Raw genomic sequence first — 24,098 nt, forward strand, 5'->3', positions numbered from 1 at the left:
AATCCTGACATCCCTGATAAATGTTAATTTGTTACAGCAAACCAGCAGAAATGTAGCAATGAAGGTTGTTCAATATCAATACGAATCAACAAAAAACTAAATAATTCAGAAACTTATGCCTCCTGCCAAGCATGTTTGAACTGCAGGTTGCAGCTTTTTTCATTATTTTTCTTATTCAATTAAATCGAGTGAGAAGAAATACACACAAAATTGTAAAAATGCAAGTCAGACGAGTTTTTATTAAAATCAGATCTCATTTTTGTGTATAAAATAAATTAAAAAGGAAAAATAAAAAATCCATTATAGCAAAAATGTCATGGCAGGAAAGTTTGATTCGTTGAGCAGTCACCAAGTTTTGATTAGAAAAAGTCTACCCTTGTCATCCCCAGCCCTTAAAAATCCCGTTCATTTCAGTGACGGCGTCCGTTCAAGACGTAGTAGGGCTGCAGACCGGGGGTGTAGTAGATGGTGATCTTGGGCGGCTCCTCCGCCTCCACGGTAGGGGGGCGTCCTGCCCCACCTTGGCCGCTGGGCACTCCGGACACCCCCGGGACACCGGCCACGGCAGTGCCAATAGGGCGGGCGATGGCCAACCCACCGGGGCCAACGACGGCCTGGCCGATGGGCTGGGCAGCGGCCACGCCACCTGGTCCTGCGATAGCGATGCCCACGGGTTGTGCCTCAGCCACCGACGCTCCTGGGGGCGGCGGGCGGATCTCCGTCGACTCAAGGTCTTCGCCTGGCGGTTGCTCGCCTCCCTGGGGTGGCCCTGCGGGGTACAAGAAGATTGGTGGGCCCGCCGGTGCGCTCGAGATGGTGAGTGGGTACGGGTAGTAGTAGAACTGCCGGCCGCCTCTGTAGATTTGGACAATTTTTTTAAACCTGACATTTGATCCTTTTATTTTTACTCTCATTTGTTAAGTTTTGTCTTACATGCATGGGTTCCTAATCCCACGACAATTTAAAAAAGAGATGAATGACAAAAATTAATTGCAGCATTAAATGCCTTTTAATTTGATGAGGCGAGTTAATTAAATTATCCTGTCATCATGAAAAGAAATAAGGACTTTTAATATGAAATGAATTAAAAACTAATGAATAAATCATTTTGAGTAGGCGAAAAAATGTAATAATAACTATCATGATGCAAAATTAACCTGAAAAACTATTGAACTGTGGAAAGGAGCTTGTTTGTCCCACTCGCAACTCGATCTCTTCACAGAACTAGCATCAATAATAATTTTTTTTTTCTCAAAATGTTAGTACACAAAGCGGAAAAATGAGAGTGAAACCAAAGCTGCGTGTATTTATAGTGTGAAAGAAGAGCAAACAGACACGCGTGATATAATTCTGAAGGATGAAGCGTAGCAGAGGTTTTATTTTTTTAAACACGCAAACTCTATACATGGCACCTAAGGTGTGAAAACCGGTTCAACTCTCCTCAAGAATAGACATTCCATCTTGGAGATTAAAATAATCACAATCGTCATTCACTGTGAGCAGCGGCTAGTAATTCGTTTTTGGTTTTGCATATAATGCGCGAGATGAAATTTGAAATCGTTTGATCTTTAATAAGTGGAATCGATGATCAAGGTCGCTCGGGCTACCGCCCTGCCTCCAGGTCCGGCCAGGGCAATCGTCTCCGGCTCAAAAATGACCACGTCGCCGGGGTGTGCAGTGACTGCCCTCGATTCAGGGGCGGCGATCGCGGTTCCTCCAGCACCGGCCACGGCTTTTGCGTAGGGTCGGAGCACCAGGGTAGTCGGCGCCCTGGCCTCCCCTTCCTTAGGTTGGTCGTTCACTTCGATTATGTCGGTGTCCGGTTCGGATGTGGCTGCGATTTCAATGCTCTGCCTGTCGACTAACAACCTCTCGGACGCCTTTCTCTCCTTTTCGGCGATGGCGATGGACACTTTCAGGGCACCCCACGGTTCTTCGGCCACAGCGATTTTCAGGGCGCCGTAGGGTTGCAGCGAGGCCTCGATTTCCTTGGCTTGTTTCAGGGCGCCGTACGGTTTTAAATCATCCTCGGAATCATCATTATTCTCGGTGTTTTTGTCGTTTTGCAAAACGTCCAGTTCGTCGTACGGCGCTTCGTTTTCCAACCTTTCGGGTTCAAGGGCCAATTTCAGGGCGCCGTAGGGCTCTGAATCCTCCAGGGCGGAGATTTCAACGATATCCTGGTCAGCCTCGCGAGGTTCTGGGCCCAGTTTGGTCGATTCTTGCTCGGGGTTGAATCTATACGGGACGAAAACTGCATTCAGTGGAGGTCAGTCAGTATTTTTATGTGCGGTGTAGATGAGTTAGAGACGCATTTAACACCAAGGATGCCAAGGTCTACAAACTAGTTCAACATGCGACAAGCAGAGTTACTTGTGTTTTTTTTTCTACTATACACGTCAACCTACAAAAGAAAAAATCAAGGGAAAAGCAAAAACCAAAACATACAAGATAAAACTAAAATTTAAAAAGTAATCAAGGTATTTAAAAAAAATTATTATTTTAACATATTTATTTATTTTTAAAAAAAATACTGCGTTTTAAAAATGACGAATACAGAAGCTGAAAAGGAATCAAGTGGCAAATATTAAAGTTTTCCGGCAGAGAGTGCCAAGCGACGCCATCAATTAATGCCATAATCTTGCAGTAGACGTGCTTATAATTATATATTGTGCTTCTCGTGAAAAGTGGCATGCAACATTGAGAATTTGTAATGGAAAACAAATCACCTGAATTTTTCGCTCTTCCTGCAATGGAATATTTTACAACAAGATCAAACTCGCAATTTATTATAATGTTGCTAACTATTTTTCCGCTTGCATACATTTTATTTTTATGGAATTGCATGAAATGCGTTTTATTCGATACAAAGAATATTATTACCGTCGACTCAAATGCAAATGAACCATTTCAATGCTCATGCACGCATTAATTTGCGCAAGACAAAGAGAAGCGGTGCGATTGTCTCATATTTGTTGGCATCTGTGACAAATCGATGGAATTGGCAAATAAACCATCTCAACATAAATTTAACATTTTATTGCGAGTTTCCTCAAGACGCAAATATACATATTTATATTATATGCTTGCGCTTAATAAACAATACAAGAGAAAAAAAATCACATGATAAATTCTATCCGTCAGTTGTTTTTTTGCTAGCACAAAAAGTACAGTTATTCTAGCTAGTGGCGATTATAATAATATTTGCATTTTTTTTTTTTGCAAACTCAGCACGGGGATACTGTGTAGCGCGCTTTGATTAATGGACCGGCCAGCTTGACTGGTGAGTTAAAATTAAAAGCTCAAATAAATGCCTGCCGTAAAAAAGATTAATGTGAACCATCCTTTATCAAGATCACAGGGAGATGTTGTATTGTGTATGTGCATTAACATGCTCGGCAAGTTTTTGCTGGTAATCATAGCGACTTGAACATGCAAATATGTGTACAAATGTATAATAAAATGTGGGCGCATTGTTGCACAGTATAATAAAATGTTTCATAATGGATGATGGGGTATTAAAATTTTTGAAGACTAAGATCTGATAAGGCGAACAGGCTTTACGACAGTTCTGCATGTATCACTGCACAAGCAAAATGCTTTTATTTTATAAAAGTGCATTGCACATCCTGTTACTTAATTCGAGATTTAAATAAGAAAATAAATGGAAAATATAACAGACACCTTACTTTTTTTTTAAACATTAAACATTTTTAATTTTGGTAGTTAAAATTAAAGTTTAAAATATAATTATCATTTTAAGTCTTCAAAAATTTTAGGATGATAAGATACGGCAAAAATACGTGTAAAATTGATAAAATGATTGTGTTTTAATTAGTAACTTATGAAAATACTATACAATTGTTCAAATAATCAACATTCAAACATCATTTCGGTAACAATTTAACAACCAACATAACAAATTCTAGCAGAGAGCTCGCCTTAAAAAAGCACTCATGCCGTTGTCGTTGGACTAATCAAATTATATTATAACTAAGCAAGTCTTTTCATAATCGAGGCTAAAATTCATTCGTTTATGCCTGATGGAAATACACAATGGGGCCTCTGGCGAGGATCCTCTCCGTGCCGTCAGCCTGCATGACCACTTTTCCTCCAGGTCCAACGACGGACACTCCATTTGGGCTGGAGTAAGCGGTGCCGCCGGGGCCCACAATCGAGGTGCCGCCCTCGCCGGAGTCGGCAATTCCACCTGGGCCGGCGATGGCGATTCCGCCCTTGGTGATGACTAGTCTTCCCTCTTTGGCCACGGGAGCTGGCGGAAGGTCGGATTTGCCTACGGGCTCGATGGCGGGGGCTGCGGCCTCAGGGATAACCTTTCCCTTGCAAAGGTCTTCCGAGGGCGCGTACTCAATGAAATTGGTGAAGGGCGAAAGCAGGTGCTGGTACGGCTGGTAGTAATAGGTGGCGGCCGGGGCGAAGGGGTGGTAGGCGCTTCTGTAGGTGGGGTGCGCGATCTCGGGCTGGATGTAGGCGGGCACAAGGTTGTTCTGCGAAAAGGCGACGACGCCGGGGTTGACGTGTCCCAAAGAGACAAACTGCGCCTGTCCAGGGGCGATCACAGAGTATGACTGCTGTCCCGTGAGCGGCCACGAGGTTGAAAAGGGAGAGGAGTCGCTGGGGTTGGCAGGGTTAGGGGTGGTCGTGTCTGAATTTTCAGTCGTCGTGGCGACTTCGCTCTCAGTAATGGGGTCCTCGCTTTCGGTGATGGGCTCCTCGTTCTTGGGAGGGGTGCCCCTGGTGATGATAGGGAAGTTTCCGGTTCCTTCGCCTGTCAAGTTATCACCCTCCACCGTTTTGGGGGTGGAGGACGGTTCGGGCAAACCGGCGTAACTGTGCGCCTCGGCAATGATCGGTTTGGGTTTGCCGGTTTTCTCATCGATTTGGTAGCTGCCCTTGCCAGTGTGGATCACAGTGGACTTGCTGATTGCGATGGTGATGCGTGGTTTCTCGTGCTCAGGGATCGTGGTAGTTGGTTCAGGGGTGGTGGTAGTGACGGGGGCGGCTTCCGTGGTTGTCAGAGTGACAGCCGGCCTGTCGTAAGTGTAGCCTGTGGACGGGGCAGAGGGTGGTGGTGCCTTCAAAAAGTCATTTTTCTGCTCGGCATACTGGTGGTATTCGTTACGTTGGTACTGATCCCTGGCGAGGTCGTTTCTGGGGAAGGGCGATCCTCCGGCCGAAGGGAAGACGAAGCGTTGATAGGGTTCGTGATGGCGTCCGGTGGGGAAGTTGAAGGGGCCTCGGCGGGCGGGGCCGCTGGGGTGGACGTGGAAGTGTGGGCGGTGGTGCTGCTCGATGCTCTGATGGACCAGACGGAGTGGTACGCGTTCGATGGTGACCTCTCCGGCTGCCCTGGCGCGAGAGTCGTACCGCCTTTGGGGCAGATAGTTTAAGCGTAAGCCGTTCGGAGGGTTGTAACTGCAAGACAGGAAGAGAGTTTAAACTTCAGCAAGAAGAACATAAGAAGACAAGTGGTGGAGGTGCGGTGCAGTTGTCGCGCATTGAAGCATATCTCACTCAATCTGTCGAGGTCGCTTTCCTCCTTTGGAGAGTCTTACCTTAGACTTAAGGATTGTGCGGCGGGTCATGTGGAAGAAGTGCGTGCTCTACATAATCTCTCAAACAGGTGCTAAGTTGTCGGTCAATAGTCGTCGCAACATCATTTTGTTTGTGCTGCTTAATTTCTTATTTTTATAATATTATAATAATAATAATTTAATTTAAATTTTCTTCAACAATTTAATTTAAATAATAATTTTTTTCTTTTAATTAAATCCAATCCATTAAAAAAAACCAAAGCCCAAAAAATTAAAAGCAGAGTTATTTTGAATAAAAAAATTGTGTTTGTGCATGCAACCAATTTTTGTGTTTGACTCCTAAAAAGATAAAAATAAATATGATGATTTTTAAAGATGTTGTTTGCGTGAAAGAGTCGAGATTGTCATTAGAAGAGTAGCGACCTCGTGCCCCATTCAAGCCATCAAAAGTACTCAGCATTCATTCTCTCTCACCATCCGCGCATAGCATTATAAATAAAAAGTTTATTTTTAAACTGATTTGCATATGAACTTGTGTGTTTTACGCTCTGTATGTAGAAGTGATGAAGGAATTTCCACAAATCTCACCTGTATCCGCCAGATAGGGCAACTTCAGCAGAGGGTCTGGCGTGCGCTGCATCCAGAATGAGCACTGCGGCGACAATGGCACTTGCCTGAGAACATTTTGAAAAATGAGTCCTGCGTCACTTGCATTGTTAAAATATGCTAATGGTACTCTTAATTCAATTATTTAAGTTCGTGCGGAAACGACGCTAAATCGCGACACCAAATAATGAAATTCAAATCGGTTTGCAGAATCAATATTTTTCATCACGTAAATTAAGCAACATTAATAAAAATGTACTTGCTGAGAATTTAAATTAACTTTTCTTCAGTCAATAACCCGTTCGTAGGCGAGGTTGTCATAAAAATTTATCACTTATTTTGCAGAGCGTGAAAAAATATTCTCATACAGTATAATATCAATATGAGTTGGTATTCCTTGCAATACCAAATCAGGAGTGATCGCTTATCAATTAATAAAATGCAGTCTTCCCATCTGCATATTGAGCAACTTTTATGTAAAGTAATTTATACTTTTAATCAGATCAAACGCTTTATAACACTTTTGTTGTGAAATGATGTGCGACCGCGCGCTTTTTGGCAAATGAGGCGCATTAGTCAGCGATTACACACGATTTGTGACACTTTCGTGGCCAATTTTATATTAGACTGGGCCGACTTATGCAACCGTGTTCCATTTAGTTTCCTTATCAGAATGCCAGTACACCTTCTCTTGGCACAGGTCCGGCGGGGCGCTCATCAAAGTGCCAACCGTGTAGTTTTTATGTAATGCGATTTTTTAAGTCATCGTCGTGTCCCACTCTGGCTAACGCGAATGGGCACGCATGTCTGGAATAGAAACGCGAATGAAAAAAAAATATATATCAGTTCGATAGAAAATGATCTTTTAAACATATCACATTCGCGGTTTGTGACTTTTCTCGCGTTCGACTTGTCAACTCGTGATATATAAAAATTTACGATGCAAATGTTTTGATATTAATGGAAAGAGTGCAAGAATCAAATGTCCTCTCGCGACAGAGCACGGTGTTTTATCTCTTTTATTTATACAGCATTCAAGTTTCCTCCGTATTCCCAGCTGACCAAATACTTTGAATCCTGTTTCTCTGTCCTTCACATACCCTGGTAATGCTCTCTCTTGTGGTTACTACCCAGCAAACCGCGTTACCAAAATACATATAATTATATACAAAAGCTCGGCTGCAATTCTTTCACGCTCGTTTTAACAACTTGTTATGCCTCTCTCGGAAAGCAGCATCTGCAGAAAATTAATTGGCTGTGCCTTTGGCAAGTGCTACTGCCGCAAAGTGCAAAAAAATTTCAATAAAAAGCAGACCTTTTAAGTAAAATTATTTTTTAATTTGAATCCCTATTAAAAAAAATAGTAAAAAAGAATAAATTTAAAAACTGGTTTATTTTATTGATGCCCATATGTGTGTAATTGAAAGAAAAAAGAACCCGAATTTTCCTGATCTGATAAACAAGCTCCTTTAGCTCTTTACATTTCCGCCTCCACCAAGGCAGTGTCACCTGCCTCGTGTGCGTGTCTTTTATTCTCTCTCTCCATTGAATGACCTGACGTGGCCATGAAATGAGCTAATTCGCTGTTAAATACAACGGTATACACCTCTCTGCGCTGACAGACAATGAGCTGCATCACTTGTGTTTCAAACTTGGCGAACATAATTTGCATAAATTAAACTTGCTCCTTGTCACTCGTTCTTTCACTATTTCTGTTCGAAGATCCGAAAAAAAAATTAGCTAAAACTTAATTTTGATCATCTCTGATGACGAGGCGCTCTTTTTTTTTTTAAATATCTGATTCTGATGAGTGGACTACCTTGAATTTGATTTTATACGCACTACAGGGTGGAGCACTTAACTGCAGATGATAAAAAATATATGTATGTAATATAAATTGTAACCTGCCTGCTAACGCCATCGATCATCAGCGTCCAAGCATGACATTATACACAGCGAGTGTGTGGACTTGAGAGAATGGAGCCGGAAAAAGTTAAACAAAAACAAACCAAAGCCGCGCTCGTAAATCTTACTCCCAAAATTGTAGATGATTATCAGTAATTATAGAAAAATTCAAGTTCCCTTTCTGTTCCTTAATAAAAAAAAACATGCAGACCTTAAAAAGAAATAAAATTAACTGCATTGTCAGAGGCGATGCGAAAACTTCTTTTCCCAAGAACCTGTTGTTGCTGACTGACCAAATCAATCTTGAACATTTATTTTTATAACTGCCAATTAATTTAAATCCGTTGAAAGTGGACTGTTGAGTTAATTTACAATTTAAAACAAACGTACGCTTGTTGAATTTCAAAAAAATATTGTTTCATTGTGTTTGTTGGTGATTGATTTTCGATTGCAGGTTTTGAAAATGAATATTTAAAATATAAAATCAGCATAATATTATGGAAATTTAAAAAGTGAATAAAATAATAAAAGCATCTTACCAAAACAATTGTGGGCCTCATGGTTGCAACCAGGTTCTGCAATGAGCGCTGTGTTATTGCCTGCCGTGCGTGCAAGTCGAGTTGAGCACCGGCGAGTGAGCTCTTTCAAACCTGTCCTCCAAGAAACGCAAAGAAGTGTTGAGGTAGAATGAGCCAATTCCCTGAGGGCGTCAGCTTATGTGGCCTTCCCTCCACCTTGATGGTCCCTACCTGATGATACCCAGCTAACGCCATGTGAAAAGGGTAATTAGGGGGAATAGCTTTCATTTCGCTCATTCACGCCGCCTCTGTAATCGGCGTTATCACTGCTGTGCAATTTTGGCAACACTCGATGTTATTTGCTGGCGCCACTGGCAATGCATAATTGTGTGGATACGCTTTGTTTTTTAATTGGGTGGAACCTAGACACACACGTGGGGGGACTCACTGCGAAATAATGGCAAGCGCGCTGTCAACGATCTTGTGAGTAATTATTATTGGCTGCGATCTGTCATTGTAATGAATTTGCAATCGAAATTTAATGCCAGGCACTGAAGAGTGATCAATTAATTTCAGATAATTCATTGATTCCATGGTTTTATTTGAAAATATTAAAATTTATTATGTTTAATTCTCTAAGGAAATATGCAAAACAAAACAAAAATAATATAATAATGCAATACTAAAAAGAAAAATTGTTTGCTGATATTATTGGATATTATTAAGTTTTTTTTTTAGTATAAATGCAAACAAAAAGTACAAAATTTTTTAACATTATTTTAAATAAATTGATGCTTTATAAAATAATAATAAACTAAATTATAATATTTTACTTTCTATTTTTCCATTTATATAATTTTTTTATCCATATTCGTTATATTTGTTCTTAAAAAAAACTTTAAAAAACTAAATAAAAAATAAAAATTTACCCTCTCAGCACATTGTCTTGCCATTATGCTGATCAATTAATTAAATAAAAAATAATTGACGAGTGCTGGCATTCAGTTTAGTGAATTGTTTTCTTATTTTATTTATATACGTAACTCATTCCGACATTGGATCTTTGGATTCAAAATACTAGAGACTTACTTTTATAGGTCTTTTCACTATTTCATAAAGGTTTTGAAAATTTTAAGACTTCATTCAAATTTTACACATTTTTTTTTTCGAAATTTCAATATTTTCTTTATTTTGTTTCACTGTAATTTGTAAAAATTTCATTCAAAAAAACTTTGAGATTTTGGTTATTTTAAGAGAAGAAAGTTTTAATTTTTGCATTTACAGGTGCTGCTGTCTTTAATAATCTGTACTGCGTCATATATTTTGGATGACAAAATTTTAATTTTATTTCCACGTATCGAATTTGTAAAATAACACGCTAAGACAGACTGGAGTCCCGCAATAGGGCCGAAAAGAACAAGGCCGAAAACGGCTGAGCGGAACAAGGCCGAAAAGGAATAGGGCCGAAAAGGAACAAGGCCGAAAGCTGAAAAATAACCGATAACCGCGAGCGCGTCTCAGCGAGAATCATTTGCACGCCAATACCAAAATCCTTCATGCGGCCGTTTCGCATTGGAAAATAGTTGAAAATTTAAAAACTGATTGATTTGACAATATGGCAAAAAATCTTCATTTTAGGCGAGACACATAATCACAAAGTCACAGAAATTTGGGGGACAACACAACGCAAGATAAAGATATATTGATCTCTTTAAAAAAAACATTCTGCATCGGAACTCGGAAACCATGAGCTTAAAAGAAATTATTTGTCGTGGAAACTTATCACTCATATGTATGGCAAATATGGCGAGGTATCATTGTTTTTTCTATTTTTCACTTAAAATTTTCCTATAAATGAGAAGCATATGATAATAATTACTCTGTATATAATACTGCTCAACCTTTTCCCATAAGATCAATATGTAAATTTTTTATGTCGGCTGACCTATTGGTTTTATTTTTCCATTTAATTTATTTAATTGGGGGTGATCTGAACGTGATTTGGTGAAACTTTTATCAATTTTGGTCGGGCCAGTTTTATGAAAAAATACATTTTAGAAAATTCCCATAGGATGAAACTGCATTAAATATAAAAAATTCCTCCCTACCATAAATTAAATATTTGAGATAATTCTTACTTTGACTTAAAAGTACGACGATAAAAGTTTTTGTGTCCCGAAACGTCCCGTTTCTTGTAGGGATGGTGGGTTGACATAACACGGTAATCGCGGTGATTTCCTAAAAAACCGGTTCTTCCTATTTCGTCTGCACCGGTATTTCGGCCTTGTTCCTTTTCGGCCCTATTCCTTTTCGGCCCTATTCCTTTTCGGCCCTGTTCTGCTCAGCCATTTTCGGCCTTGTTCTTTTCGGCCCTATTCCGGCACTCCGACAGACTTTACACACAGGACGTTTTACTTTTTCATAAGTAAAATAAATTTAATGAGCCTTGAAGCTCATCTTTTTTAGAAAAAAAGTCTTTTGCAAACATCCTTTGAGCATTTTTATTTATTTATTTTTTTAAATTTATAAATATTTTTTTAATTTTAATTCATTTAGAACACTCTCGAAAAGAGTGAATCTCTAAATTGCACGTCATTCTCAAAATATTATATTGTGCTCCCAAACAGCATAATTTTTAAAAACACGTTAAGCAGTAAAAGGGATCGTTGACATCGAAAGTGAAAAGTTTTTAGTGGTTGATGCATAACAGGTGCAGCAAAATGAAAAATTGTAATGGTGGTCGTGATACGTCGTCTTCTTCCTTTGCAGGCCATTATTCCATTGTTTGAGCACCGCACTCTGTTGGAAGCTGCGGGGTCAGTCGCCTGCCTCCTTTATCACGGCGGCGTCTGCGACGACGGCGAGTGATTGCTATAGCGCGTTTTATTTTGCACTGCAGACGCGAGACTGAAATTGCTTTTCTGGTCCTGGCCGTGCTCACGACCGGCGCCGACATCATCACGGCCAGAGAGAGAAAGAACTCCTCGCCCTGTCGCTTTTTATTTTTATTTCTTTTCCTCCCAAGCTGCTTAAAATATAGAGAGCCAACACAACAATGCAAATGAAATTACGCCGAGTTCGTATTCAAGCTGGGAAAATTGGTATGTGGGGAAGTCACAACAACGGGATATATTTTGCATTAAAATGTGCGATGCTTCTCTGGTGATTCCGAGAAAAGCAGAATGGAAAATACAAAATGAATGAACTGGAAATAATGCAGCCTGAACGCAATTTTATTTTGTATTCAAGCCAATCTAGATGTTCAAATACAAAACGGTTCTCACACAAATAACAATGACAGGTCGAATAATAAGGATGTCGTTTTTGGGGTCGCCAATAACGCGCCTCTACTCAACTGTCGTTCATTCATTTTTCGGCTTTCATTCTATTTCATAAAAGAAGATTACTGTTGTTTACTTTAGACGTTTTTAACAATATGCAGGGAAGAGGAACCAAGAGAATTAATTTTTCATTCAGATTGTAGCCTTTATTAATTATATATTTATTATACCCCTTAGTTTTAAAAATTTAGAATAAAATTGTTGATAAAATATTTAATTTTTACACGAAGTTACGTTAAAAAAATATAGCGATAAAAGTTAAAGAGAATTCTATGAAAATTCAAAATTGACGCTTTTTTATAGAAAGATTGTTCTTTAGATGGGCTTTTTTTAGTTTTAATTATTTTTAATAATAATTTTGTATCATAAACATGATTTAAAAATATTTTTATTGCTTTTATTTCAATTTTTATCAAAAAATTTAATCATTCATATTAAATGAATGATTTATTTGTATTCCAAATTATACAGTTTTGAATATTTTTTTTTTTATCATTTTGCAGTAAAAATAAATAATTAATTTGCTAAGCATTCAACATTTCCGCGTGAGGCATATTTATAATTGCAAAAGTAGAGGAAGAAACGATATTTTGGTTTCGCAAGTAGCATTTTTAGGTTTAGAGCCAATTCGCGCAAGCAATTAATTTCCTGGGAGTCGCGGCAGGTCAGAGGGAAAGTGACCGTCCAGAGACGTGTCCAACTCGAATGCCATCTCACGCACCCACGAACCCACTTCCTCCAGAGTGACAAAGGAAATCACGTTCACTCGAAGTCGCAATCGCTGCGGCCAGCACCATCGTATTATATTCTAAGGCGAGCAAGATATCAATCAGAAAGAGACGAAAAATTCATGTTTTTATTACACGGTAAAAAAAATGAAAGTTTGAAAGCTTAAATAATGATGATTGTATAACATTGTTCTCTTCAGTCATGACCAGAAAAAGCAAGTTCGAGTCATTGACAGCAAAGTTATTGACAATAATTATCTTAATTACCGTAGCTCGACGCCTCTCCTTGGACACCATAAAGGGACATATAATTTCTGCGAATTCCTCCACTTTGACTCGCCAGCAACAAGCAAATGCAAAATCTTTTAAATCCTCTCGTGCCTGCACGTATTCTTTTAGAGCTGGATATAATAATTGGAAATCCGCATTTCAAATTAACACGCGCAGCGCGCACTCCTTTAATACTTGAGATGGAAATTATTACTCCGGTCGGCTTATCTCCTTATTGCGTGTGCATTTTTCCGCCTCCGTGGAGAATTTAAGGAGGCTCTGCACTTGTCGTGGCACTTAAGGCCAACTCTGTGTGTGTCCAGAGTGTCATTATTTTAACATGCTGCAGGATTATTTGTTGAATTACTTTTTTTATTATGCAAATTGTAAAGAAAAGGGAGGAAAATGTCTTCTCCGTGAAGGATGTTCTGAGACGCAGCTATTTAGGCTTGTGTAGCGACTTTGCATTGATTCTCAATGAAAATTCCTTTGCAAATGACCTTCCGCTTAATTTTTAATTATAAACTGCACAGATATCAAAAAACAGAGAATAAAGAAAATGATGTTAAAATTTTTGCTTTAAATACTTGAAGTCAGAATTCAAAATTTATTTCATCAGTTACATTTTTCAATATCTTGAAGGTATTATTTGGTGATTCATTCTCCTTGCAAATTATTAAAATATTTTTATATGTAAATAAAACATTCAATTAGGATACTATTCCAACAAATGATTTAGTCATGATTTTTATTGCAGTTGGCAACGGGGCAATTATCATTGCACGAAACCTAAAACTAGCGCACTTGAACCCAATCTGGGTGAAATAATGTCTCAATTAACTACGCAAAAGTGGCAAACCCCAGAAACCTCGTGCCAAAATTTCCCAGAGAGCGACTCGGAGGCGCCGCACTTAATCTGAAAACCGTTTACCTATAAATGTAAAAGTGCAAGATTGCCTAACGCGAAGAGCGGAGTGCGAGGCGGCGGCTAACGCACATGAATATCACATTAAGTGTACGTTGTTGTTTGGCCGCGTCTGAAATTAATTCGCTCGGGCTCGGCCGTTACACATTTCACGTGTTGGCAAAAGCGCGTTCCGATTACGACACTCTCCGACGACGAGCAGCAGGGAAGATGCGACACTTTCGCCCACCCGGCTCTCTTTTATTTGAATTAAATATCATCGTGGCGTGATCGAGCCAACTAACCCTTTCTTTACGGCCGAGAAAAACGACTAATGAGCCTCTCATTGAGACAGGCGCGGTTCACGCGGTTGTGCAAGTGCGCGCAATTACTGTCAACGGGTACATGCAAATCAATGCTCGCCTCGATTCTTCGTCTCGTTTTCAGCAAGACAGATTGCTTTTTTGTTTCCACTTTGATTGAATTTCGCAGAGCTGATTTATGGCTGGAGAGATTCAAAGGAGCCGTGTAATTATAAGCGAGATTGGCATCGAGATGTTTAAGATTTTATGTGCCCGTGTGATACTTACAATCTGACGTTGAGTGCATCCTTACGAGTCAGGTTTTTCATGTTGCTTCAAAATTTAGTCATTAGCGGTCGTATAAGAGTCGGTGTTTGGACAATATTTTATCCCGGAGATTGCACAGCGTCGGGGCAGTAAAACCAAAATTGGCAAGAGCATGACTTGTAATCGCAGTAGCTTGAAAAATGAATGTAAAAATGAGTCGCGATCGACAGCGGTGAATTGAAGTGATATTAAAACGAGGGAAAAACGGTCTTGCAACATGTATCTTGCAGGAAATATGCTCGCAGATTCAAATTAAGTGAACAAATTTCACTTGTAAATCATTTTACATTTCATATTCTGCATTATCATCTCGGAAAATTTATTTCAAGTTATTATATTTACGATATGAACAATGATGTATTTAATTTTTAATTTTAATGCTACCTTTTTCATCACTTTTAAAGGAGCTTAATATTTAAAAACGGTCAATTCTCCTTCATTCGTGAATTATCCAAATGTTATAATTAATAATAATTGATGAATTCTGATTTTTTTTTTAATAAATATTGTTTTGAACCAAATTTGAATGAATTCATTCACAAACCAAATTTTTAAACATAATATTTATATTTTATGCCGCTTAAAATAATGTGATTAAATTTTTTAATTGCGAAATATACTTAAAATAAAGTCATTATAATTTTTCTTTCTTAAAATTTAAATTAAGTGATATAAATAATTTGAGACACTTTCGCAATAATAAATATTTTTTAGTTGACAAATCAATTAAATAAAAAATTTATTTATTTAAAAATCAACAAATAACTGTAATCTGGGTAAATGACCATGTTAGAAACAGACAATTTATTATTCAATTTACAGTATTTCACATAACTCCCTTGACACGATTATTTGCACTTTAGGCCACAAATCATGTGTTCTCCGTTTTCTACCCATTTAATAAAACTTCGCACTTGAATAGATTCGCGATTAAACTGTCTTAATTTACTGTATTTTGTCAATTAAAGTAATAATTATCGCGCACTCAATGAGTCGCGAAAGGTGCGCACTTAATTCTAACGACTGCAATATCGCTGCTGCTGGTTTTCTATTTCTATAGCAGGTGTTCACGGATAACTAGGCTTGATGTGCATTGCTCACGATGCAAATATGTAACACGCTACTGCTCTGTAAGAAGTGTAATTGCCCGTAATATCGCATGAAGAGCGTCCGCGAAGATGTGCATTTGACGCGGTGGAAAATATCTATATTGCAGCCTTCGTCGTAAAATTCTACAATGCCTCGTCCACCTTGATTCCGATCATTAGCTTCCTTCCACTAACACGCGGTAGAGGAGAGACTGACAGGCGGGTTGCATATTGCCAGAAGGGACAACTCATCTTCCTGCGGTGCGAGGAGGGACCACTTAATTTTAGCACTTCTTGCCAGTCCGTAATTTCGCTCGCGGCCAACAAAAACGAAAAAAGAGGAGAAAACTTGTTTTTCTTGTGGAAATTTGCTTGCATGTTGGTAAATACAGCCAGCATCCAATTTCAAAGCAGAAAATCACTTTTGTGCAATCCAACGATTCTTTCCAGTGTCACTCGTAAATTAGCAATATCCGCGAGTTTTCTTCTTTTTTAAATTTTCTGAATTAAGGCTCTGAAAGGTCTTGACCGCAGGATTTATGCATTCAATTTACTTTCTGCTGACAAACAAAAAGAACATGCATCGTAACGGTCATTGAAGCGGAGAATCCAATTATAGAAAACAAAATAATCTCTTGGACACACTCTGATGATTTCATCCGCCTTTGTTGGGATGTATCAAGAGTAAAAAAGAGAGGATGATTGCGGTCCAACACACCCAGCTGTAGGAGGATGGAATTCGTAGCAAAGTTGTAATATGTGGAAGTGAAATTTAAAGTTAATTTATTTTTCAATTATAAATAATGGCCCCGCTGATCTTGAGCTATTATGCACTTCTTGAGCTGTATTTTAAACTCCACGTGGAGCACCTGAGACACCGGCATCGCTTTTCTTTGAAGTCAGAAGTTGTGCTTTTTCAATTAATTCTGGCATTTTCCGTAATTGCACATAAAATGCGATGATTTTCCACGTGACCAATCGTAAAACACAAACATCACTTTTTACGGCGGTGAATTTAATCTCTTGCTTTTTATTAAAAAAAATAAATTATGTATCCGTGAGTTATTTCTGCGTTTGAATTCAACCGCGGCTCCCTCTCTTGAATCAGGTTGAGAATTTTGCCTCCGTTGAAATTTTACGCAATACCTGCAGGTGTCAGGTCTAAGCAGAGACCAAGCAGGTAGAGGGGCTCTCGGCATGTTCATGTTGGAGAACAGCGAACAAAGGCCCTGCTCTTGGTCAAGCTCAAATTATATTTAACTAAAAATCATAGCCAAGTTTAAATGAAAATAGATGTATTCGATTTTAGATGCTTCATAATTGGAAAATACAAATATTTTTTCCCACATTATTCCAATTAAGCAAAAGATAAAAATGTATGCAGAGAGAGATAAGCAAGTTATATTGAAATATACACTCTACTCATATATTTAAGTTATTACGAGGAAAAAGAACTATAATTTTTTTATGATTTGTTTTTGCCAGACGCTCCAACCAGTTTTTAACTCGCTAATTGCTGCCGTTTTGAAAAGGCAAAAATTTATGGCTACTAATTGCAAAACATTTTATAGAAGGTAAGACATTTATTAGTAAATAATTTGAAACTAAATAGACCAAATAATTTATTTTTAGTATTTTTTTCCATTTAACTGATTGTGAAAAGAAAACGGTGACACGTTTTCAGAAAATAGCCTCCATGTATAGTGATGGGTTAAAACATTTTTTAAAAACTTTTTTACTCTAGGTGAGTCTCAATGTAATGAAGAATTATTTTTTGATGGCTCTTTTTTTTAGAGAATTTAGATTTTGTGTCTTCAATGCCCTTATTACTTTATCCCACGATATTAATTTGAATTAAAATCATATTTCATTTCTTGAAATATCTTTTTCTTATTGCGTTTAGCAAGGAGGTGATTTCAACGCTTGAAGTTTGTTTCATTAATCGTTTTGTTTTCATTAATTATTGAAATAAATTTGCAACTAAATAATACCGTTTTAATTTTATAGCCTCTTCTCTTTTTTCGAGCATCATCTTTTGGTTTCTTTTGCGTCGTATTCGCGAACTTTCTGCCTAGTAACAAGGAGGCGCGTCTCTCTGAAAAGTGAAGCAGCTGGCAAAGGGTGTGGTGACCAAGCCCACAGCGAAAATGGGCAATCAAATTGGTGCAAGTTGAAGACCTTGGAGTGAGAGTGATGCGCGAACCAACGGCCAAAATGTCTTCGACCCCATGTAGTAGCCGCGTGTGAGAGCGAATCATTTTCTGCCAGAGAGCAAAAACCGCCGGCCGGCCCTTCAGCACACTATAGCTCACACACGCACGATTAATCCCACACTAGATTTTTATATCTCATGATAAAAATAGCGCAGTATTTTTTAACTTTGGCATGTGCCTGCGGAGCAAATAAATTTAAAAAGCCCAAAAGAGTTGCAAAAATGGGATTTAAATGCATAAGAGGGTCTTCATGATGCGAGTAATTTATTTATCTTGACTACTTGGAATAAATTTTCTATGGTATGTGTAAAATTTGTAATTTTTGCACAGGTTATGAATTAGAACTATTTAATTTATAACATCCTATAAAATAAGATAAATGTTAATTTAAAAAAAATTATTACTTACAATCATAAATTAATTTTAATAGTTTCTTTTTGTATGATATTTTAACCCTTTTTGCTGTTGTTTTGGTTAATTTATACTATTTCATACAATAATTTACATTTTTAATTTATATTGCAAAAACACTCTTGAATCTTGAAGATTTAACAAATTTTTAATTTTTTTAAATTTAATACTTATATTGAGTACATCACATCAGTAATTAAGAATAATTTAATAATATAAAAGTGAATAAGTAGCATTTATAGACCTTTTTTAATTTAATGAAGAGTTTTAATGTACAAATTTTCAATTCAAAGAAATGTACAATCTTTCAAGTTTTAAAAAAATAACCTATTTAGGTTCAATGGGAGCTTCCTTTGTAAGGCAAAATCAAAGTTTTCACATTTAATTTTATATTTTTATCGTTTATTTTGTATTTTGCTTCAATAAACAAGCTTTTCTGCTCGAATTACAATTCTGCAAGTTTATTTCAGGTTCTTAATAAGACTTGCGCTTGAAACCCTTTTGTTCTCCATTGGGACGGTGCTGGAATAATGCATCGGCAGCGCTCAATTAAATTCGCAAAGTTCACTCGTGAACCATTTAAGGCAATCGGTCCTCGTTATTGTATATTTCTTCGTCGCCAGCATGCAAATAAAAGCACACGCACAACAGATGCTAGGGCAGATGCTACGGCAGAGCTAGACACAAACGAATTTTCGTTAAAAACGAAAACCTTGAGAACAAACCGGCCTTGATCTTTCGCTCATGTATTTTTATTATCGCGCACACAGGGGAGAAGAAGATTCTCGATACACATCCCGTGTGTGTAATAATTTCTTCGGCTGTGTTTAATTCGCGGCGCGGCCAATGAAAAGATGCGTTCCCAAAGAAGCCAAGCTTTTGGGAACTGCGAAATGCGGGCGACCTTGACAGTGAAAATTGTGGTGGAGGCTGTGAAGGAGCCCTGCCTGACCACCGCCCTGGCCGAGGTATAAAACCCCTGTGCGTTGCTCGGCTCTGCACTTCGAATCTAGCTCACGCAGCCAGTCCGACCTCATCTCTAGCATCATGAAGGCTGTAAGTAGTTTTATGAGAAACAAAAATTGAGTTTTTAGCTCAAATTTTACTTGTTCACTCATTCTTTTTTTTTAATTCAGAGTTCAATTTGTGTGAATTAAACGTTTTAAAAGTTAAATATTTACTTATACTCTTACTTAAATTTTCATGTTCTTTGTTTTGTCAAATTCATTTTTTTTAATAACCCTATTATACTGAATTAATTGTCACCCAATCTCAATATTTCTTGTGACAACCTCTTTGCCTTTATTTTGAATTATTTAATTAAAATTGTAAATTAATTTTGATAATAAAACTTTCAGTTCGCTGTCCTCCTCATGGCTGTTGCCTGCGCCAACGCCGCCTTCCTCCCCTACAACGCTGCCGTCGTTAAGTCGGACCAGGTTGGAGGCAACTTCGCCTACTCCGTTGCTGAGAACCAGGCCGCCGTGGTCGCCAGCCCCTACTTCGCTGCCGCCACCCCTTACTACGCTGCCGCCGCTGCCACCCCTTACTACGCCGGTGCCTACCAGCCCTTCGTCTACAACTACGCTGTCAAGCCCGCTGAGGCCGTCAAGGCTGCTGAGCCCGTCGAAGTCAAGGTTGAGGCCAAGTCCGCTGAGGTTAAGCCCGTCAGCTACATCGCCGGTGCCTACCCCTATGCCGCCTACCAGGCTTACCCCTACGCCGCCTACCCTGCTGCTTACAACTACGCTTACGGCGCTGCCTACCCCTACTCCGCCTACCCTTATGCCGCCGCCACTTACGTCAAGGCCTAAGAGGTTGCTCTTGGAAATGACTCCAGCTGACTGATTTCACGTTTTTTGTTATTACTTTTGCGCCGTTAAAGTTTTTGCAATGTGTTCATTTGATCAAAATTTCTTGTTGGATGATAAGCGGACAGATTCCCCCATTTTTCAATAAAGTACAACACCTTCATACAATTTTCTTGCCTTTTTACTGAAATTTTATATTATTTTATTTCCATATTAGAAAAAACTTAATATAAAACTAATTAACATTTAAAAATTGAAATGAAGACTGGAAATTACAAATTATTTAAAAAAAGTATGAATTGGTATGAATCAAAATTATTTGCCGTACTATAAATACAATGAATTTCTATGCATAGTTGAATGCGCGCACTTGGAGGTTTGTTCGAATAAATAAGACAAACATGATTCAAGAAAATACAAAATAAATTTGGCGAACGTACAGCAGTTCTATACTCAAAACAATCATCAAAAAGAAATCATCCAATTAGTAGTAGCACTGCTATTTTATAGCAACCGAATTTTAACGTAGCATGACAAATTACCAAGCTGCAAGCACAATAGAGACCATTCAATAGATCCACTCTTCTTGTAGGCATAGATAAAAATAATGCAGTTATGCCATTAGCGCAGCAGCCAGCACCGATCAAGATGATAGATAGTGCAAATTTACTGTTGCATCGGAACACGAGACCTCGTTTGGTGTGCGCTTTCAGATTTTTTGCTAATTCTTTCAATGCTTGTTAAAACAATAATAAAGGTTCTAAATTTGCCAATTTTTTTATGCCCGTCCATTAATGTCTAATTTTATTATTGTTTATTCTTCAGCGATGATGTATCTACGGTAATATTTTTTCATCGGCCGTAATTATGCTGAAGTGAGCGAAACAGGCTGCTGACTGACAGACAGACCGGAGGTCGGTGCTCTGCTTGCCTCCCACAAACTATTTTTGACCACATCAGGAGCAAAACTAAAGAGGGGCAATTACTTTTTTGCGCGGCGAATTGTGCGGTGTTATCGCCCGGTCATATTAACGGACGCACTCGCCTCCAGGCTACCCATGGAGGGATTCATTTTTATTGGAGCACAGTTAGATCACTTGCTTGACTGCATATAAAGCCTGGTACACCACGACTTGCAGTGGCCAAAGCAAGACAACCTGCGCTACACAGCAGTCAGCACTCGTTACAGATACGACTCAAGCCCAAAGAAGCGCCGGCGTGTCAATATGGTAAGTGTATTATGAGACCGTTTTTAATTATTTAAAATTTATCACTGTTTTTGTGTTTTTTAATACTCAAAATGATACCAAGTTTTTATTGAATTTTACTTTATAAAAAAGGTAAAATAGTTATAAAAAAAATTCTTTAATCAACAAGTATTACTTGAGTTTTGAGGTGAAAACAAATTTGAAGTTCCAATTTTCATTGGCCGCTTAAATATAAAGATTATTTTATTTGTGATCAAACTAAATCCACTATTTTTTTTCCAGCGCGCCCTACTGTTTTTAACCCTTGTGATAGCTGCTGTGATGGTTTCATTCGTTTCAAGTGCGCCTCATCATCCATTAGCCGTAAGGGCTCCATATGCTCAGCCACAATATCGCCTTTATTTCCCGCAGCACCAACAACCAATTTACAATTATCACGTTCCCTACCCCGCGCAATATGCATCCGCTTATCCATATTATGCTTCGGCCCAATATGTTTGATCAAAGCTGAATAAGTACCTGTCCTGCTGTTAAGTTCTTGTTAACATTATTAAATTATAATTATAAAATTTATTTATTTATTGAAGTAGAGCTCAATGGTAGATGTACGTAGAGTAATAGTTGAAGTTTCCGGCGGGTTATTTTGTGTTTTAGAATAGCTGGAAGATTTAAATCTTGTTATTTTGTGATAGAAATAAAGTTTAAGATAAAAAATGATTTTCTGCTGTGTTATTTCATAAGCATTTAATCCGTTCGTTGATTTAAATTCACATAACTATTTTTCGGAAATAAAAAGTTGAAGTTTTAAATCATTTTACCTGTTCAAAATGTTGTTGGCAATTTCACAAAGTCTATCAGTCCTGTTGATGCACTTAAGTTCTGCCACAAGTTGTGTCAGCAGAGCTCGGTCCTGTTTGAAAATTGCCAAAAAGCAAAGTTCCACTTCTGGTGCGTGGCACTCGGAGAGTGTTGAGAGCATTTGCGACTGCACGCCCTCAGCTGCAGCAACAGCCACCATAAGCTTTTCAAGTCCTTCTCGAAGATTATCAATGTTCTGAACTCGTTCTAACAAAGTAACGGCATTGGCAAGGCAGCCGGAGTGAAAGTCGGTGGGCAAGAGGAGATTCAAGACTGTTGTGGCGCACATGATGAAGTCTGCCTGCTCGTCAATATACTCTTTCCAGTTTTCTTTTTCAAGAAAATTGCTTACAATGAGGTGCAGAAAGTACAAAATAGGCTCAGCATTTGATCCTAAAATAAACAATCGTAAATATCTCAAAATTGAATAAATTTTTTAACACACTTATGGCAGATTCTCCATTTGTGCAAAAGGTGAGACCATGCAAAATTGAAACCCAAGCAGTAAGCGCTTCTTCCACATTAATACTAGGAACATTGTACTCAGACTTGTCTGAGTTCGATGTGATTTCTCGAAGTCCCTCTAAAAGTGCAGCTACGACTTCTATGCAACGCAATTATTTTCTTAGTTCTCAATTCCAATTATAATTTTAATCACAAACCTGTGCTAGCAAAATATTTGCCCAAAAAACCAGCTCCATTAGGCAGTCTAATGTACACCAATGTCTCCATCAACTTGATTCCTGCCACCACTAAGTCCTCTGCAGATTCACAAAAATTTTCAGGTAAAAAACTAAATTCTCAGAATCATTTTTCTCAATACCTTCCACAGAGCTTTGAATGATGAAAGTCAAACTAGCACTGCACTCGTCCTGAGCAAGTGATTTTATCCAGAAGCTATCTCGGGGTTCATCATTTAATTCAGAGTTTCGCAGTTCCCAGAGGCATGCTCTAATCAGTCTTACGAGCTGAATCAGTGCTGGTCCATCGGGATAGGTGAGAGCTGCCGCCAAGATCTCAATTAACGACTCTTGCTTTGAAACCTCTTCTCTGATCTCAGATTGGCACACTAAGTTTCCTAGGATTCCTAACATAATTTCCTGGAAAAAATATGAACGCAAATTTATTATTTAATCTTATTCTGTATCAAAAATATTCACCATGAGACGTGGATTTTTGCATTCAGATAGGATAGCTTCAATAAGATTCAAAATGTCATGCTTTGCTAAAAACTGAGCAACATCTTTTTCAGCTGCCATATCCCAAATTGTGCACAGATCTTCCTCGAATGACGACTCTAATTCCTTGATTTCCTCTTCTTGGCAGTATTCAGTAAATTTCTGTTTATAATATATTCATAATTAGTTACATACAAAAAAAAAATTTAAAATTTTTTTCAATACACATTTGTGCACACAAATTTAATACAATATTTATATTGTACCTTAGTAATGTTCATCAAACATTTTAAGACCCATCTTTCACTATAAACTGTATCACCTGAAATCAGAAAATTCCAAATTATTTTTGAGGAGAGTAGGAATCAATGATATCAATGCAAAGAGCATCACATTATCATGAAAGAAAAAATTTCATAAAGCAAAACAACTTGGCAACTACGCAAACTATGTGAAATGATTATTAAAACAATTTAATAAATGTATTTTAAAACGACGTACCAATCATGTCTCCTTTGATTTTTTCAACGTCTTCCTCCAGATCTTCGGTGATTGAAGGGTTGCAGTTGCAGGCAACAGCCGGCGAGCCATTCTCTTGCATTTCGTTGACGCGGTGTTCAGTCGGTGTCTTGTTATCGCTCTCCGCCTCGTTTGGAGGCCCAAGTGCATCATCACTTTGGGCAGATTCGCCGTCCATCATAGGAAAAAGTTAAACGCCAGCGAAGTTGAATTAAAAATTAATAAAAGATGTTAAAAATTGAGAACTCGGATGTTTTTAGCTTTTACTTGCGTGCGATTTGTTTATTGTCTCACTGACACTACGAATTGCCAACTAAATTAAAAAAAATTATAAAATCTGTTATTTAAAATTTAAT

At 38.2% G+C, this 24,098-nt stretch overlaps 3 protein-coding genes across 3 annotated transcripts; 1 reads left to right on the plus strand and 2 right to left on the minus strand.

Moving 5' to 3' along the window:
• Positions 1-2,518: 2,518 nt before the first annotated feature.
• Positions 2,519-8,795, minus strand: LOC132194192 (mucin-2-like). Its single transcript, XM_059615333.1, has 3 exons — positions 8,606-8,795; positions 6,144-6,229; positions 2,519-5,436 (listed from the first exon to the last, which is right to left on the minus strand). Exons 1-3 carry the CDS (start codon positions 8,624-8,626, stop codon positions 4,035-4,037), a joined length of 1,509 nt encoding a protein of 502 aa, XP_059471316.1. The 5' UTR covers positions 8,627-8,795; the 3' UTR covers positions 2,519-4,034.
• Positions 8,796-19,072: 10,277 nt separating this feature from the next.
• On the plus strand, positions 19,073-20,147 carry LOC132194156 (RNA-binding protein 14-like). The gene is made up of 2 exons (XM_059615272.1): positions 19,073-19,224; positions 19,527-20,147. The coding sequence occupies exons 1-2, from the start codon at positions 19,216-19,218 to the stop codon at positions 19,980-19,982; spliced, it is 465 nt and encodes a 154-aa protein (XP_059471255.1). The 5' UTR covers positions 19,073-19,215; the 3' UTR covers positions 19,983-20,147.
• A 1,738-nt stretch (positions 20,148-21,885) lies between these two features.
• On the minus strand, positions 21,886-24,053 carry LOC132194154 (protein saal1). Its single transcript, XM_059615268.1, has 7 exons — positions 23,725-24,053; positions 23,490-23,545; positions 23,206-23,385; positions 22,869-23,145; positions 22,708-22,806; positions 22,491-22,649; positions 21,886-22,438 (listed from the first exon to the last, which is right to left on the minus strand). Exons 1-7 carry the CDS (start codon positions 23,921-23,923, stop codon positions 22,002-22,004), a joined length of 1,407 nt encoding a protein of 468 aa, XP_059471251.1. The 5' UTR covers positions 23,924-24,053; the 3' UTR covers positions 21,886-22,001.
• Between the last annotated feature and the right edge of the window lie 45 nt (positions 24,054-24,098).

Source organism: Neocloeon triangulifer, unplaced genomic scaffold, assembly GCF_031216515.1.
Source record: "Neocloeon triangulifer isolate White Clay Creek 2 clone unplaced genomic scaffold, ASM3121651v1 ptg000006l, whole genome shotgun sequence".
NCBI lineage: Eukaryota > Metazoa > Arthropoda > Insecta > Ephemeroptera > Baetidae > Neocloeon > Neocloeon triangulifer.